The sequence below is a fragment of the Taudactylus pleione genome, unplaced genomic scaffold, assembly GCF_031769625.1.
Source record: "Taudactylus pleione unplaced genomic scaffold, aTauple2 ptg000707l, whole genome shotgun sequence".
NCBI classification, from domain to species: Eukaryota; Metazoa; Chordata; class Amphibia; order Anura; family Myobatrachidae; genus Taudactylus; species Taudactylus pleione.
The window spans coordinates 2,954,265-2,970,027 of NW_028285109.1; the positions used below are offsets into that span (position 1 = coordinate 2,954,265).

The window sequence follows — 15,763 nt, forward strand, 5'->3', positions numbered from 1 at the left end:
GGGTGACGGCAATACCACCCCCATTGTGCGGCATCATGACGTCATGTATAAAGGAGGTGGGGGCAGCACAGGGTGCTCGGGGCCCTTGTTACAGCTTGCACATGACATATATTAGTAAAGGTTAATAATCTTAGTTGAGCTGAGTGATTTATCAGACGTACCGGTGAATTGCGGCACCACAAATACTGGTCACGGCTGCGTACACTGCATCACCATATACGGAAAGCTGCTGCTCTGTGCACCCTGGGGGACATAGTACTTGAGCTGATTCTTTTTTTAAATCCGTTCCTCTCATGGAGCAGGTTACAGGGACAGGAGCTGCATATAACACAGAACTATAACAAATCAGTGCTTATTTATAGATATTATTATTATGTATTTTAGAAACTTTATTAATATAAATCTTATTTGCATAATACTTTAGTTGTACATACAGTAGCCTGGCCTGTCCCATACAAATACAGACTAACACATATATTACAGAGGGCATTGCTTGTACCTGGAAATGAAATGGGAATGATTACATCTCTCTGCTCAAAACCTGTTTGTTAAGAGAATATTGTTTCTAATCTTTTTTGTTAAGATGGATCCGCACATTCCTTAAAGCTACTACCCCTATATAACCCATACATGCCTACTCTCCCGGAAGGCAATACTGGGAATCTCAGGTCTGTAGGGAGGAGGCGGGGCAGAAATGATGCGATCGTGTCATTTTAGCCCTGCCCCCTCCCTACGGACTTGCCAATGAGAACCCGGCCCCACCCACTGAAGTAGCCAGCTGCATCTCCTCTCCAGGATCAAAAAGTAGGCAAGTATGATATAAACCCTGAGATACACAGACACTCCAAGGATGGGGTACACTGAGATATACAGAAGCTGCAAGGATGGGGAACACTGACATATACAGACACTGCAAGGATGGGGTACACTGAGATACAGAGACACTGCAAGGATGGGGTACACTGACATACACAGACACTGCATGTATGCGGTACACTGAGATACAGAGACACTGCAGGGATGGGGTACACTGAGATACAGAGACACTGCAATGATGGGGTACACTGAGATACAGAGACACTGCAAGGATGGGGAACACTGAGATACAGAGACACTGCAATGATGGGGTACACTGAGATACAGAGACACTGCAAGGATGGGGAACACTGAGATACAAAGACACTGCAAGGAAGGGGTACACTGAGATACAGAGACACTGCAGGGATGGGGAACACTGAGATACAGAGACACTGCAAGGATGGGGAACACTGAGATACAAAGACACTGCAAGGATGGGGAACACTGAGATACAAAGACACTGCAAGGATGGGGTACACTGAGATATACAGAAACTGCAAGGATGGGGAACACTGAGATATACAGACACTGCAAGGATGGGGTACACTGAGATACAGAGACAGTGCAAGGATGGGGTACACAGAGATACACAGACACTGCAAGGATGGGGTACACAGAGATACACAGACACAGCAGCCATGTGGTACACTGAGATCGTCAGACACTGGAAAGATGGAGTACACAGAGATACAGAGACACTGCAAGGATGGGGTACACTGAGATACAAAGACACTGCAGGGATGGGGTACACAGAGATACAGAGACACTGCAAGGATGGGGAACACTGAGATACAAAGACACTGCAAGGATGGGGTACACTGAGATACAGAGACACTGCAGGGATGGGGAACACTGAGATACAGAGACACTGCAAGGATGGGGAACACTGAGATACAAAGACACTGCAAGGATGGGGAACACTGAGATACAAAGACACTGCAAGGATGGGGTACACTGAGATATACAGAAACTGCAAGGATGTGGAACACTGAGATATACAGACACTGCAAGGATGGGGTACACTGAGATACAGAGACACTGCAAGGATGGGGTACACTGACATACACAGACACTGCATGTATGCGGTACACTGAGATATAGAGACACTGCAGGGATTGTGTACACTGAGATACAGAGACAGTGCAAGGATGGGGTACACAGAGATACAGTGACACTGCAAGGATGGGGTACACAGAGATACACAGACACTGCAGGCATGTGGTACACTGAGATATACAGACACTGCAAAGATGGAGTACACAGAGATAGAGACATTGCAAGGATGGGGTACACAGAGATACAGAGACACTGCAAGGATAGGGTACACTGAGCTACAGAGACACTGCAGGGATGGGTTACACAGAGATACAAAGACACTGCAAGGATGGGGTACACTGAGATACAAAGATACTGCAGGGATGGGGTACACAGAGATACAGAGACACTGCAAGGATGGGGTACACTGAGATACAGAGACACTGCAGGGATGGGGTACACAGAGATACAGAGACACTGCAAGGATGGGGTACACTGAGATACACAGACACTGCAAGGATGGGGTACATTGGGATACACAGACACTGCAGGCATGCGGTACACTGAGATACAGAGACACTGCAAGGATGGGGTCCACTGAGATACAGAGACAGTGCAGAGATGGGGTACACTGAGATACAGAGACACTGCAAGGATGGGGAACATTGAGATACAGAGACACTGCAGAGATGGGGAACACTGAGATACACAGACACTGCAAGGATGGAGTACACTGAGATACAGAGACACTGCAGGGATGGGGTACACAGACACTACAGGGATGGGGTACACTGAGATACAGAGACACTGCAGGGATGGGAACACTGAGATACAGAGACACTGCAATGATGGGGTACACTGAGATACAGAGACACTGCAAGGATGGGGAACACTGAGATACACAGACACTGCAAGGATGGAGTACACTGAGATACAGAGACACTGCAGGGATGGGGTACACAGACACTACAGGGATGGGGTACACTGAGATACAGAGACACTGCAAGGATGGGGAACACTGAGATACAGAGACATTGCAATGATGGGGTACACTGAGATACAGAGACACTGCAAGGATGGGGAACACTGAGATACAAAGACACTGCAAGGATGGGGTACACTGAGATACACAGACACTGCAAGGATAGGGAACACTGAGTTACAGAGACACTGCAGGCATGCGGTACACTGAGATACTCAGACAGTGGAGGGATGCGGCACACTGAGATACACAGACACTGCAGGGATGGGGTACACTGAGATACAGAGACACTGCAGGGATGGGGTACACTGAGATACAGAGACACTGCAGGGATTGTGTACACTGAGATACAGAGACAGTGCAGGGATGGGGTACACTGAGATACAGAGACACTGCAGGGATGGGGTACACTGAGATACAGAGACACTGCAGGCATGCAGTACACTGAGATATAGAGACAGTACAGGGATGGGGTACACTGAGATACAGACATACTTGCCTACAGGAAAAATAAAACACATTGGTCTCCACATTAATTGGCCTAACCCCCCACAGAAGACTGGCCCGTCAGGTGGTGCAGGGTAAATCGGGCCAATGTCAAGGAGGCTACAGCAGGGGTCCAGGGTGGTCCACGCTTCAGACGCCACCCGGCAGTGCACGCTAGCCAGAGCAGATGACAGCTTGCGGTTTGTGTTCCACAGAGGAATGCAAATCCTAGAAGCGTGTCGGCAGCCAGTACGAATTGTCCCAGTGGGGAGAGGGGAGACCCAGGGCTGTGGCGCCACTGAGGGGAGCATGGTATAGGCACAGGTGGTACTGTCTCGTGCTCCCGGTGGCCATTGGGACAGTTCCATCGGGAAACTGATCTCTGGCATCCTGGCACGAGCACGAGATCCACTGGCTCCAGCCCCTCTAGGCTCCTGCCTGCAGCTATTACATCAGTGTTCACCAGTAGCAGCTATCGCTCTCAGCACATGCACAATGTCTTCCTTGCTGTTATTGGTGGCCCAGGGCTGCTGGGGCAGGCTTTTATGCTGCTTAGCACTGAAGAGATCAGCAGTATCACAACATTAGTGGTCTGATGAGGCCACTGCTTATTCATCAAGCGAGCTTGATTGTGGGAATTGACACCACCTTAAGATGCTGTCAGTTCCTGGAGTCACGCTCCTCTCTATTGGGAGAAGACCCGGAAAAGAGGGACAGGCACACATATACTGCCTGTGAGTGTAAAGTTTCACCGCTACTTAGCTATTAGTGGTGAAAGTGGCAGTACTAGGAATTGCTGGACAGCTGCTTTTCGGATCAGCTGTACCAGAGCAATTAATTACCCCCATACTTTGGTCTTAGAATAAGTAATGGGATTCTGAGCAGAGTGGGCATCTCTGCACACCGTAACCAAAATGAATTATATTAGCAGAATTCTCAGGATTCCAAAGCCCTTCCACCCACAAGTTTCCATTATCTGAGGAATTGGTCAGCAACCTGCGAAACATTTTATATTGATGGAAACCCCCATTTTATTATTTGCTCAAAAATGTTATGTCAATAAAACATTAATGGTTTGGAAATCAATCCTTTACTGGAGCGGTCACTTTTTCACTTTGGACACAAAGTCCTACCAAGCAAGGACCCCTCACACTAATATCCTATGGGCCTAATATTTGAAAACTACTACCCATCCCATCACATCTGTACATCTGTGTGTCTGAATCTGTGTAAGAAGTGCTCCGATGCAGCGTTCGCAGTTTTTCTCATGCCAAGTTCTGTGACTTTGTACGTTTTTAAAATAAATTCCTGTGCAGTTCATGTCACATCTGTAGTACACTGTGACTGATGTTTCGCTGCGTCTGCGATGTTAATAGATAAAAGTTTAAGAAGAATATGATATGGTACAGTATTCTTTTCGGGGCGTCTAAGTCGCGCTAGGCTTCTCGCATCATATGGCGAATATGTCACAGCTGGGATAGGCCAAGTAGGTTTGATAATAGCATGAGCACAAATGAGTCAATCATGAAGTGTTGTAACGGGAGAGGCAAATTATAAAACTCTTTATAACAAAGAGATGCCCACACTAGAAGATTACTAAGAAAAAATGAAGGTAGTGGCAGGTAGCAGGCCCCCACAGTTCATATACCCTGTGATCTGTTCCTGTGCCCGCTCCCCAAGTCTCAGCATCCTCAGTTGCAGCCTGAACAAGCTAATAGTTGATCAGAAACTATTGCATTTTATTTATTATATCTTTCTACCTCCATCTCATCCATAATATCGGCCACTTGCAGGTATGAAGAGGGATGGTGGAGCAAATCTGTAGTAAAGAGCAGAGAACCCACATGTTCTCTCCGACAAAATGAATGCTATAATCATTAGCTGTGACCGCAAGATCATGTTATAAGAACATATTTTATTGATCATTCTGTTTAACTATGCAAAACAAGTAACTGATGCAACTATCTAGTGATTTTTATTACTTTTTATTGCATCTCTGAAATTTTAGGAACCCATAAAGGTGGAGCCAAGATGATTTAGATTTTCATTGGATTTGTTTTGGCTTTGAGCTCTTGTAAAATATGGATAATAACATTGTGTACACATACACATCACAGGAAACCAAGCCAGTAACCTATTCACTGCTAAACCAGAACCAGGTATTTTACAAAAGGAAATTTTCCCAGAACCATGTTGAAGTCAACTCACAAATGCAGCCAGACTCTCACCCCCACTGTCCACTTCCTGCCAATAGCTCTCAGCTCTGTTACTGCTGGAACTTGAAACAGGATTGACACTCCATCCCACTTGGCCTTTGCTCAGGCTATTTAGCCTAGAACTTAGATACTCCAGCAATCCCCAGGATACCATTAGTTCAATGGTGTTTCCTGGTAGATGTCTGGACAAATGGACACGTGCATGTTCCAGGTCCCTTTATAGAATAATTGAAAAGCAGATGGATAAAAAGATGGATACATCTAGATGTGGTAATACAAGTACTGTAACCCATTGGTGACACAAATTCAAATTGTCTACAAGGGAGCTTTGTGCATGGTCATAGGGATAGACATCGGAATCCCAGCAAATGAATAGTTGCTACTAGCATCGCATCACAACCATTCAATGGTATAAGCATCAATGGTTATACTCTGCGCATGCGCAGAAGTAGTCAGTCATAGCATGCGTGTTTAGCTGAGCTGTGAATACTACTTCCGGGTGTCCGCAGCCGAAAAAGAACAGTGAGTCAACAGGTGGGTATCAAAGAGCTGCATCCGAAGGCTGGCAAACCTCGCAGTCCCGCAATTCAATGGAGGAAGAACATCCATTGAATTGGGAATATCGATGGTTTCCAACCATCAGCTTCCGATGTCCATCTTTACATGGTCATACTGGAGGATGGTTTACTATGACCACATACATTTCTGTTCAATTACAAAAATGGATGTCTATAGTGCTAATAGACAATCAAGAACAGTTGTGTTTTAAATAGACAATTTCATTATACATAAATATACACATAATTAACAAATTTCCAGAGAGGAAGGAAGCACTCGCCAATTAAAGTATTATTTGTCCTTTATTGGTAATTATAGTTCATCATGTGTGAATAAATATAGCCACAGGTCTGGTCGACGTTTCGGTTCCAGATCGAACCTTTATCAAGACCTAAGTTAATGGCTCAAAGAAGCCAACCACATAAGTAACAATATTTAGATCTCTGGACAAAGGGCCTGATTCAGACCCACTCGCAAGCGGCTGTACGCTCGCAAGTGGGTCGATGTTGTGCACTGCGCATGCGCACGACGGCGGGAGCTCCGTCGTGCGCATACGCCAGACGCGACGAGCGAAGGACTTTCCTTCGCTCGTTTTGTCTGATCAAAGGGGGCGTGCTGTCGATGTTGATTGACAGCACGCCCCCTTTGGTGGGCGTGCCGGAGGCGTGCCTCCCTGACGGGGGCGTTCCCAAGGGAACGCCTACCGTCAGAAGCCGGCCCACTGACATCACTAGTGATGTCAGTGGGAGTGATTTTGGCTCTGATAGAGCCAAAATCACTCCGGGCCTTGCGGTTGAAAAACTCAACCGCAGGCTCCGGCTCGCAGTGGCGATGGTCGCGATGGTCAAGACCATCGCGGCCATCAAACTGCACGCTCGTATAGGCTGTGGGTGGTGACCCACAGCTATACGAGCGTCCAGGAGGACGCTCCATAATTATGGAGGGCGGCCCTCATTCAGAGCGTGCGCTCTGCTCAGAGCGTACGGCTCTGAATGAGGGCCAAAGAGAGAACAATTGACAATGTCTGCCAGGCTCCAATATATAATCATAAGAAAATGAATGTGAGTAAAAACGTGCACAGACACCTACAGGAACGGTGCACACATACACCCTGGGCACCGCATAACGTGCTATATAGCCAGAAATATAATACCAGGTGTATTTTGGTTGCGAAAAGTCGGAATCGGCAATAAATTATCACTGATGACGTCATTTTCGCATGTTTCAATTATCCCCGTATTCAATTTCAAAGACTTTTCGCTGGTGCGAAAAGTCTTTGAAAAAAACGGGGATAAGTTTTCACCATGTTTTACATGGCGAAAAAAAGTGCAGAATTGGGGTTTAGGGGTGCAGGCTTTAAAAAAAATAGCCTGCACCACTGGGAATAGCTCCTAAAAATGAACTGTGTCAAAAAAAGTAAAAAATAAAATAAAAAAATAGGGACACCCCCAAAAAAATATTTAAATTTTGGGGTAAAAAAAAAAATAAAAAAATGGGGAACAGCGTTTAAAAATAGAGAAATAGGTTCAGGGGTATTCTGTAAGTATGCCGCAGGTGTTTTCTAGAATAGGCTAGTAGCAGCAGGTGCATTTTTGCTGATTTTTTTAAAACTTAGTTGGGACTTAAAAATATGCTAGTACCCATTTTCATGTACCCCAAATTTGATGGGAACACTTTTAAAAATGAAAAAAAAAACCTAAGTGCTCTTCTGCATCACTTCTTCAATGTTGGGGAAAAAAACACCTGCCGCGGCTATTTAAAAATGCAGAACACATTCTGCAGGGCTAAACGGGGGTACCCACAGTGGGAATCGTTATGTAATACTGCCGGCCGCATGGCTGGCAGTTTGATTCCCGGCAGCATCAGGCCGACAGTGGAACTGATCCCGGCAGCGGCAGCCCGACAGGGCCGGAAATCCTGATCGTCCCCAGGTAAGTATAAACTAACCTAACCTACCCCCCTAACTCTCCCTTAGGGGTGCCTAACCCTAACCTCCCCCACAAGTGATTAACCCTAATCCCCCCTCTAAGTGCCTAAACCTAACCCCCCCCCATTCCCCACTGGCTAAACCTAAGTCCCCCGGGGGGGTGCCTAACCCTAACCTCCCCCCGGGGTGCCTAACCCTAACCCTCCCTCCCACTAGCCTAACCCTAACCTCCCGGGGGGGTGCCTAACCCTAAGTCCCCCCGGGAGCCCTAAACCTAACCCTCCCACCCCCCACGGCATCCTTCGATCAGGATGCCGGGCGCCGGTCTCCCGGCGTCGGTGAAATGAGTGGCGTCTACATCTAGACGCCGGTCATTAAACCATCGCTGGGATAAGACAGTCGGGAAGCCGGCTGTCGGTATAATGTCAGCTGACTTCCTGATTGCATCCCCCACAGTGATCCCCCATGTCTGGACATCATTAGGGCGCCCCAGGATGAATTCCCGAAAATTATCCTATTTTTCCCGATACTTACCTTTCCGCAGGCTCCTGTTTTCGCCGGCTCCAAATTGAATACGAGGATAAAGCGGGCAAGCACCCTATACTTTATCCCCAGAAAATCTCGAAGGTGGAGCGAAAAGTCCAGCACAGACTTTTCGCTCCAATATTGAATACGGGCCATAGTGTGAATCAAGTCCCAATGGAATAAAGCTTAAACAAGAAATAATAAATAACAACAATAAACCAACGATAGTGTATTTAACATAATAGCTAACAAAATGACATAAGTTTATATGCACGACTTACTACAGAATATACCTTGACAACTGATTAAATGGACAGAGATCCAAAGGCAGATATCCTATGCAAAAATATATCTGCAAATACAAGGTAAATGACATTGGTAACCATCGAGGTCTACATATTAAAGGCACATACAGGAAAAAAAGTATGACAATCATACCTGTAGAAGACAGAGGGCCTGATTCAGACCAGCTCGCAAGCGGGTCGATGGTTCCCCACTGCCCATGTGCCGCCTCCGGCGTGCGCATGCACGAGACCCGTCCAGCGATGGCTGCTCCGTCGCTACGGGTCTCGCTGCAAGACAGCTTGCCCCGTTTTTTAGGCGGGGAGGGGGGGTGGCTGCACAAACGCAGGCGTTCACTTAGGAACGCCTGGCGTTTGTGGGCGGCCCTAATGCCAGTAGTGGACTTCCTGCTCTATTAGAGCAGGGAGTCCACTCGGGTTTGCGAGAGCTGAGACCCTACCACAGGGTCTCCTCGCAAACCCGATGGTCGCGATAATCGCAAAGGGCTCCTGGCCGATCGCAAAAGCTGTGGGTGGTCACCCACAGCTTAGCGAGCGGCCTGAAAAGAAAAAAAAATGCCCATCAGACCTGCGAACTGCCTCCGGCAGCGAACGGGTCTGAATCAGGCCCAGGGTCTCTATCTGGAGAGACATGTGCACCAGCCTTACAGGACACCGTCAATGGAGACACCTCAGCATAGGATCGGAATTAAATTAATACACGCTGGCCCAGCTAAAAGTCGTCACAACCGGAAGCGCTAATTAGCGAAGACAGGCTGCCTCTAATAAAATCCGACCCCAGTATCATACGATACTTCTGCGTTCCAGCCCGGCACGCATGCTGTCCACTGTTAGTGGGAGTGGTGTCTAAATAAAGCTAGACACTACCCAATCCAAATACAAAAAACCCCCACAAAAAGAATACTATGTATAAGGAAATTAAACAGTATTGGAGCCTGGATATTAGCAGACAAAGGCCCTCATTCAGAGCCGCACGTTACCAACAGTACGCTCGCTGCGTTCCGATGTTGACTAACCGCGCATGCGTCGGTGTTACACTGCGCATGTGCGTACGGCAGATTGCGAGCTTTTTTTCTCTCATTCCTAAAATAGCGTACAGGAAGTGACATGTCAAATGTGATTGACAGAACAGGGCGTTTTTGGGTGTTGACGGGGGTGGAGATGGAAAAACGCAGGCGTGGTGAGGCGTTTTTGGGGCGTACATACATTAGCAGATGCGAACGTCAAATGTGTTCGGACCGTCACATACGTCACTGGAACATCCTCTTTCCCTTCAAAATGCTCGCACAGTTTAGGGTCTGGATTACTCGACCACATTGGCGATGGCCTTCTCCTCCGTCCCGGGACTCCATGATGTTGCAGCGATTAATCGCGGGTGGTCACAAAAGCAATTAGTGTTGTATTGAAAACCGGCTTGGTATGTGTTTGGAAAGCAGTTTATTGGGATAGCACAAAACCGTACGCAGGTGGAAATCATACCTGCTAATGTCAGGATTACACAATCAATTGGCGTACATTTTTTGGGGTTTTTTTTGGCCTCAATTTGTTGTTTATGGCCTATTGTGACAATAATGTCATCATGTTTTAATTAGCTCCCCTTTTTTTTTTTACTGTGGAATTTGCATCGTTATGTGATTTTTTAAACGTTCCTTCAAGAGGCCTTTTTTTTTTAAAAATGAAATGGTTTTTTGTGTCAGTTTTTGCCTTTAGGGCCAGGATTAAATGTAACCCATTTGTACAATAATGTCACAATACAATGTCAGATTTTTATCATAAATTTATTGTTTAAACACAAACCAATTGGCATAATATTTTGTTTTCTTTTTTTCTGGCAAAGATACTTTTTAACAAAAATAAATAATCAATAACTGCTAACATAAACGTACAAAAATAAATTAAAAACATTTCACAAGAAAGGAGAGGGAAGTTTTGACCAGAAAGGAATATGAGCCAAGCACAGAAGGAGTGTGGGAAAAGTCGCCATTGCTGTCACCGTTTTTTCGCCCGTTTGGATGGGGGAGGGTGGGCGCCAGACCGGGTCCGGGATGCCATCGGGCTGGCCTGTCCAGAGGCAGATGTTGTGGCCTCTGGACTAGGCACAGGGCTAGGCACATTTGGAGGATTGCTTGATGTTGTGCCAGAGGTGGAGGATCCTGATGTTCCGGCAGGAAGGGAGGTCGGCTCCACCATGTGCTGGCGAACGAGCTGCTCCAGGGCATCGGCGATGCGGATGTTGGCCCTGGTATTTTCCGCCAGGGCCTGACCAATGGTCACGTTGGCCGCAGCATTTTGCTCCAGGGCCTCAGCCACCCGTATCAGACTGGCGTCCATCCTCTGCAGAATCTCCGTATGGAAATCCGATTTGAAATTGAGTTCTGTGAGGAGGCCCACTGCCTGCGAGGGGGCACGCCCTGGACTGGCTTCTGCAGGGTCCTCAGCCGGATGTACTGGTTCCTCCCCTGCAGAGCCAGCAGAAATTCTGCGGCCAAGGCTTCCCTCTGGAGCAGACTCATCCGCCTGTGTCTCTGTTGGAAAAATGAGAAAAGAGTCACATTAGAATCTACATATTGGCACAATAGCATTTCAGAGTTGGTGACATCACAATACTTACCTGGGCCAACATGAGGAGCCGCAAAGTCTGGCATGTCCGTATCCATGTTGGACACGCCAAACACCTCCACAGGCTGCACACACCCCTGTGCCAGCTCTTCTAAATCCGTCAACTCCAATGACACAGGGGTGGGACCCCCACCTGTCCCTCTTGCATGCCTAGCCCTGTCCGCGAGTTTTTGCTTTAGGCGATATTTGAAGTCGCCCCATCTGTGGGGAAAAATGGAAGCCATTATCCTTTGGTTTAAAATGGGGTTTGTTTTTAAGGGGGGCAAGGGTTTACTTACCGCCGTTTGACATCCCGGGCTAGACGGACATAATCACCCACCCTATTGACAGCAACGGCTACCTCTTCCCACATTCTCCACTTCTGGCTTAGACTCATATTCCTGTCTACCTGTGGCAGGATGTCCACACACTTCTGGATCAAAACCTCCATCTCCTTTCTTGTGAAATGTGGCTGCCTTTTTTTTTTGGCCGCTTTGGCCGGAATACTGGGCCCAGCAGCCTCTTCCATGTCATCCTCCTCACCTATTTGTGTAAATTTACAGAATTCACAAAATCACAACTTGCCTAATCTTATGTTTCAAATTAATCATTGATACAAAATGCATGAAAGACTTACCGCCTGACTCTTGGGCATTGTTTCCCTGGTCTGTCGCCATGTCTGAGGTCCAAACAAGAAATACACCAGAATTTGAATGTGTTTTCGTGACGTATTTATACATGCGTCCTTATTTTGCGGCCGCATCATTGATTGTGCGGCCCTATGATCCCTCCTTAACATGTGCGGGAAACGAAACACTATTTATGGCTTGGTGTGTCTCAAGTCGAGGTGGCGTTTTTGGATTGTTGGAGGTTATCTTGGCTGGAGTTTATTGATTGCGTAGAAAGGAGTTGGCTGTTGGAGATTCGTTTGTTGGTTAGATTTGCGTTTTTTTTTTCCGTTATCTTTGTTGGTTTATATTTTTGGGACCTCGTTTCTTGATTTGGTAAGTTTTGTGAAGTCTAACTTTTGTTCAATTGTTGTTTCATTGTGTTTCATATATTTTTTAATTTTTGGATCCATAATTTCTTCTATTTTAGATTTTGTTTATTTTCGACCCCAAAGACCTTTTGATTTTGAATCTTAGATATTTGCTCTTGGTAAGTCCATTTTTTATCTTGTATTTGCAAACTAATTAGCGCATTTTTAGTAGTTACTCTTGTGACTTGTATTAGCGAACTAATTAGCGCATTTTTAGTAGTTACTCTTGTGACTTGTATTAGCGAACTAATTAGCGCATTTTTAGTAGTTACTCTTGTGACTTGTATTAGCGAACTAATTAGCGCATTTTTAGTAGTTACTCTTGTGACTTGTATTAGCGAACTAATTAGCGCATTTTTAGTAGTTACTCTTGTGACTTGTATTAGCGAACTAATTAGCGCATTTTTAGTAGTTACTCTTGTGACTTGTATTAGCGAACTAATTAGCGCATTTTAAACAGCTTAATAATCATTCTAACTTTTTGGTGGTTTACCTTTCGCTTTTTGAGCCAACATTTCGACCCGTTTTGATGTACTGTGTTAAATGTCGCTTTGCGGTTTTGCTAAATGGGTGTTTGGCATATTTTAACTTTGGTCTAGCACAAAATTTATAAACAAAAATGCACAGAGTGAAATGTGTCAAGTAATTTTGGTGTTTATTTTCAGTTTGGACTTATCATGACAATACCCCGGCATGTAAGCAGCAATGGATGGTATCATCAAGCTAAGTTGTTTTAATCTAGTTTTGGGGTGGGTCAAAAGCCTTACTTTGAAATCTTTGAATTTCAGGTTGATCTGGGGCGGATTGTTCTGGCCATGCTCCCGGAAGCCGACCAACCTCAATCTCATCCCAGGCGTAGGCATCGTAGGCATGCAAGGCCCCAGATATTTCGAACACGTGTCACCCTTTTTGGAATGCCCGATGATGAGGTTTTAAGACGCTACCGTCTACCTCCCAAAATCATCATAGACACTCTCTCATTAATAGAAAGTGATCTTGAGCGGCAAATTGACAGTCCAACAGCAATACCACCACTGACGCAATTTATGGCGGTGTTACATTTCTGTGCCTCAGGATCGTTTCAAACAACGGTGGGAATAGTGGCGGGCATCTCCCAATCCTCCTTTTCCCGGATCCTGAGGGCAGTGATGAAGGCACTTTTCAAGCACCTCCATCATTTTATTCAAATGCCTTTGGATATGGGTGCCCTTAGTGTGGCCAAAGCCAATTTTTACCAAATAGCTGGCTTCCCACACATCATAGGGGTTGTGGATGGTACTCACATACCACTTCAGCCTCCAGCACGGCTGGAGGCAATATTTAGAAACAGGAAACACTATCACTCCCTGAATGTAATGGTGGTATGTGATGCCTCCCTCCAGATCCTGTCCCTGAATGCTAAATTACCAGGACGTGCACATGACTCCTTCGTCATCCGGCAATCAGGGATATGGCAGAAATTAACCAACCTACAAGCTGTTGATGCGTGGCTTCTGGGTAAGTGGAGACCTTTAGTACATAACAATGTTAAGCTTGATACACAGTGTTCCTGATGTTGTCTCTTATTTTTCACAGGAGACAGTGGATACCCTTGCATGTCCTGGCTGCTCACTCCTTATTTGGCTCCCACACCAGGCCCACAAAGTGAGTATAATTCCGCACTTACAGCCACCAGGCAAGTGGTGGAGCGCTGTATCGGCCTTTTAAAAGGCCGATTCAGATGCCTCCACCACTCTGGTGGCGAGCTCATGTATTTGCCGGATATGGTGTCGAAAATTGTGGTCCTGTGTGGGATATTTCACAACATCGCCATAAGGAGTGGTGTCCCAATGCAGCCAGAGGATGCCTTACCTGAGGATGGCCCCCCCGAGGTTGGTCGGAGGTCAGTATGTGGGGGGGCCATACGCGATGATGTGGTGGCCAGATTTTTTAGGTAAGCTTGACCAAAACTACAGTGTTTATACCTAATGTGTTTGTGTTTGTTTGCGAACATCTAATTTATTTGTATTTTTTTCTCCATCTTCTGTTTGTTCACATAATCTTTGGCACTCCAACACTCACTACTTCCTGCTACCCTTACCAAACCTGGATCTGGTGATTTGGGGCATATATTCTGGAACCCATATCGCAACGCCATGTTTGTGGAATCATGTTGGCATGGTCCTTCGTCAACCAGTTCTTGATTGTTTTTTTAATTTAAATATTTTATTTGTATGTGTTGTATTTGAGTTTATCACTGTGTTTTTTTTTGAGGGAGTGACCACTTTGATTTCTCATTTATGTTGTGAATAAATGTTTGGAGAGTGAAATGGTCTTCCTTTTTTTGGACGTTAACAGCAAGTGTAACAAGGTTAACACACCTTACATTTGACTAAGGGGTAATCCAGTACTGACACCAGTTGATGTAAACTGAAATATGTTTTCAGGTTCCCAACCCACACCAAAAGGAAGCCTGTCCAAACCTTTGGATTTGGAAGATTGGCCTAAGCAGCTTGCACACCAACTAGGAACCTGTAAAATGTAGAAATATCTAATTGACACTACACCCAAAAAGGGAAATGACATTGTTACTGTTCTGTGTTTCTTGTGGCTGTTTTACATACAAATACAAAACACAATCTAACTTTTAAAAAAGGGAAATCCTTGCAGGAACAGTCAATTTATGTCAGGGAATTTTTTTTTTGTTTTGGAAAAAAAGAATGAGCCAGAACGTATATTCGAAATCAACAATTTATTTATAAAATGAAAAAAAACAAAAAAAACTACTGGCGAAGGATGCCAGACAGCCGGTCAAGGCCCACAAGAACGCCAATGACATGTTGGCGCATCTGGCCAACACATTCGACCACCTCTTGCCGACGCCTCTGTTCCTCTGTGGGTGAGAAAAGTGTGTGGATTAATAAAACAATAGGGAAGCCACATTAAAAAAAAACCCAACGAAATCACTCCTAAACCTAAAAAAAAGAAACCAAAACAAAAAGGGGGTGCTGCCAAAAATACAAGGCCTATGTACAAATTCCCACAGGTGTGATATGTGTATGTTGAAACCAGCAGGAAGAGGTAAAGGCAAACTGCTAAATCACCAAAAGTAAACCCAAAAATCACGAATAAAGGCACGACACATGATTACATACAAACAGTTTGTGCTTAAAAAAAATGCGAAAGAAAAACATACCGGGAGCCAAAACGGGAGCTCCGGAAGTCCCTCCATGTTCTTCCTTGGAGGAGCCTTCATTC

The 15,763-nt window shown here is 45.6% G+C and overlaps 1 protein-coding gene across 1 annotated transcript in view; it reads right to left on the reverse strand.

The window, feature by feature from the left end:
- The window catches only part of COCH (cochlin), a 90,526-nt gene that overhangs the window by 35,687 nt on the left and 39,076 nt on the right, over nucleotides 1–15,763 (reverse strand). The window contains exon 4 of the mRNA XM_088456606.1: nucleotides 162–318. Coding sequence (XP_088312732.1) covers nucleotides 162–318 — 157 coding nt within the window. The remainder of the gene's footprint in view (nucleotides 1–161; nucleotides 319–15,763) is intronic.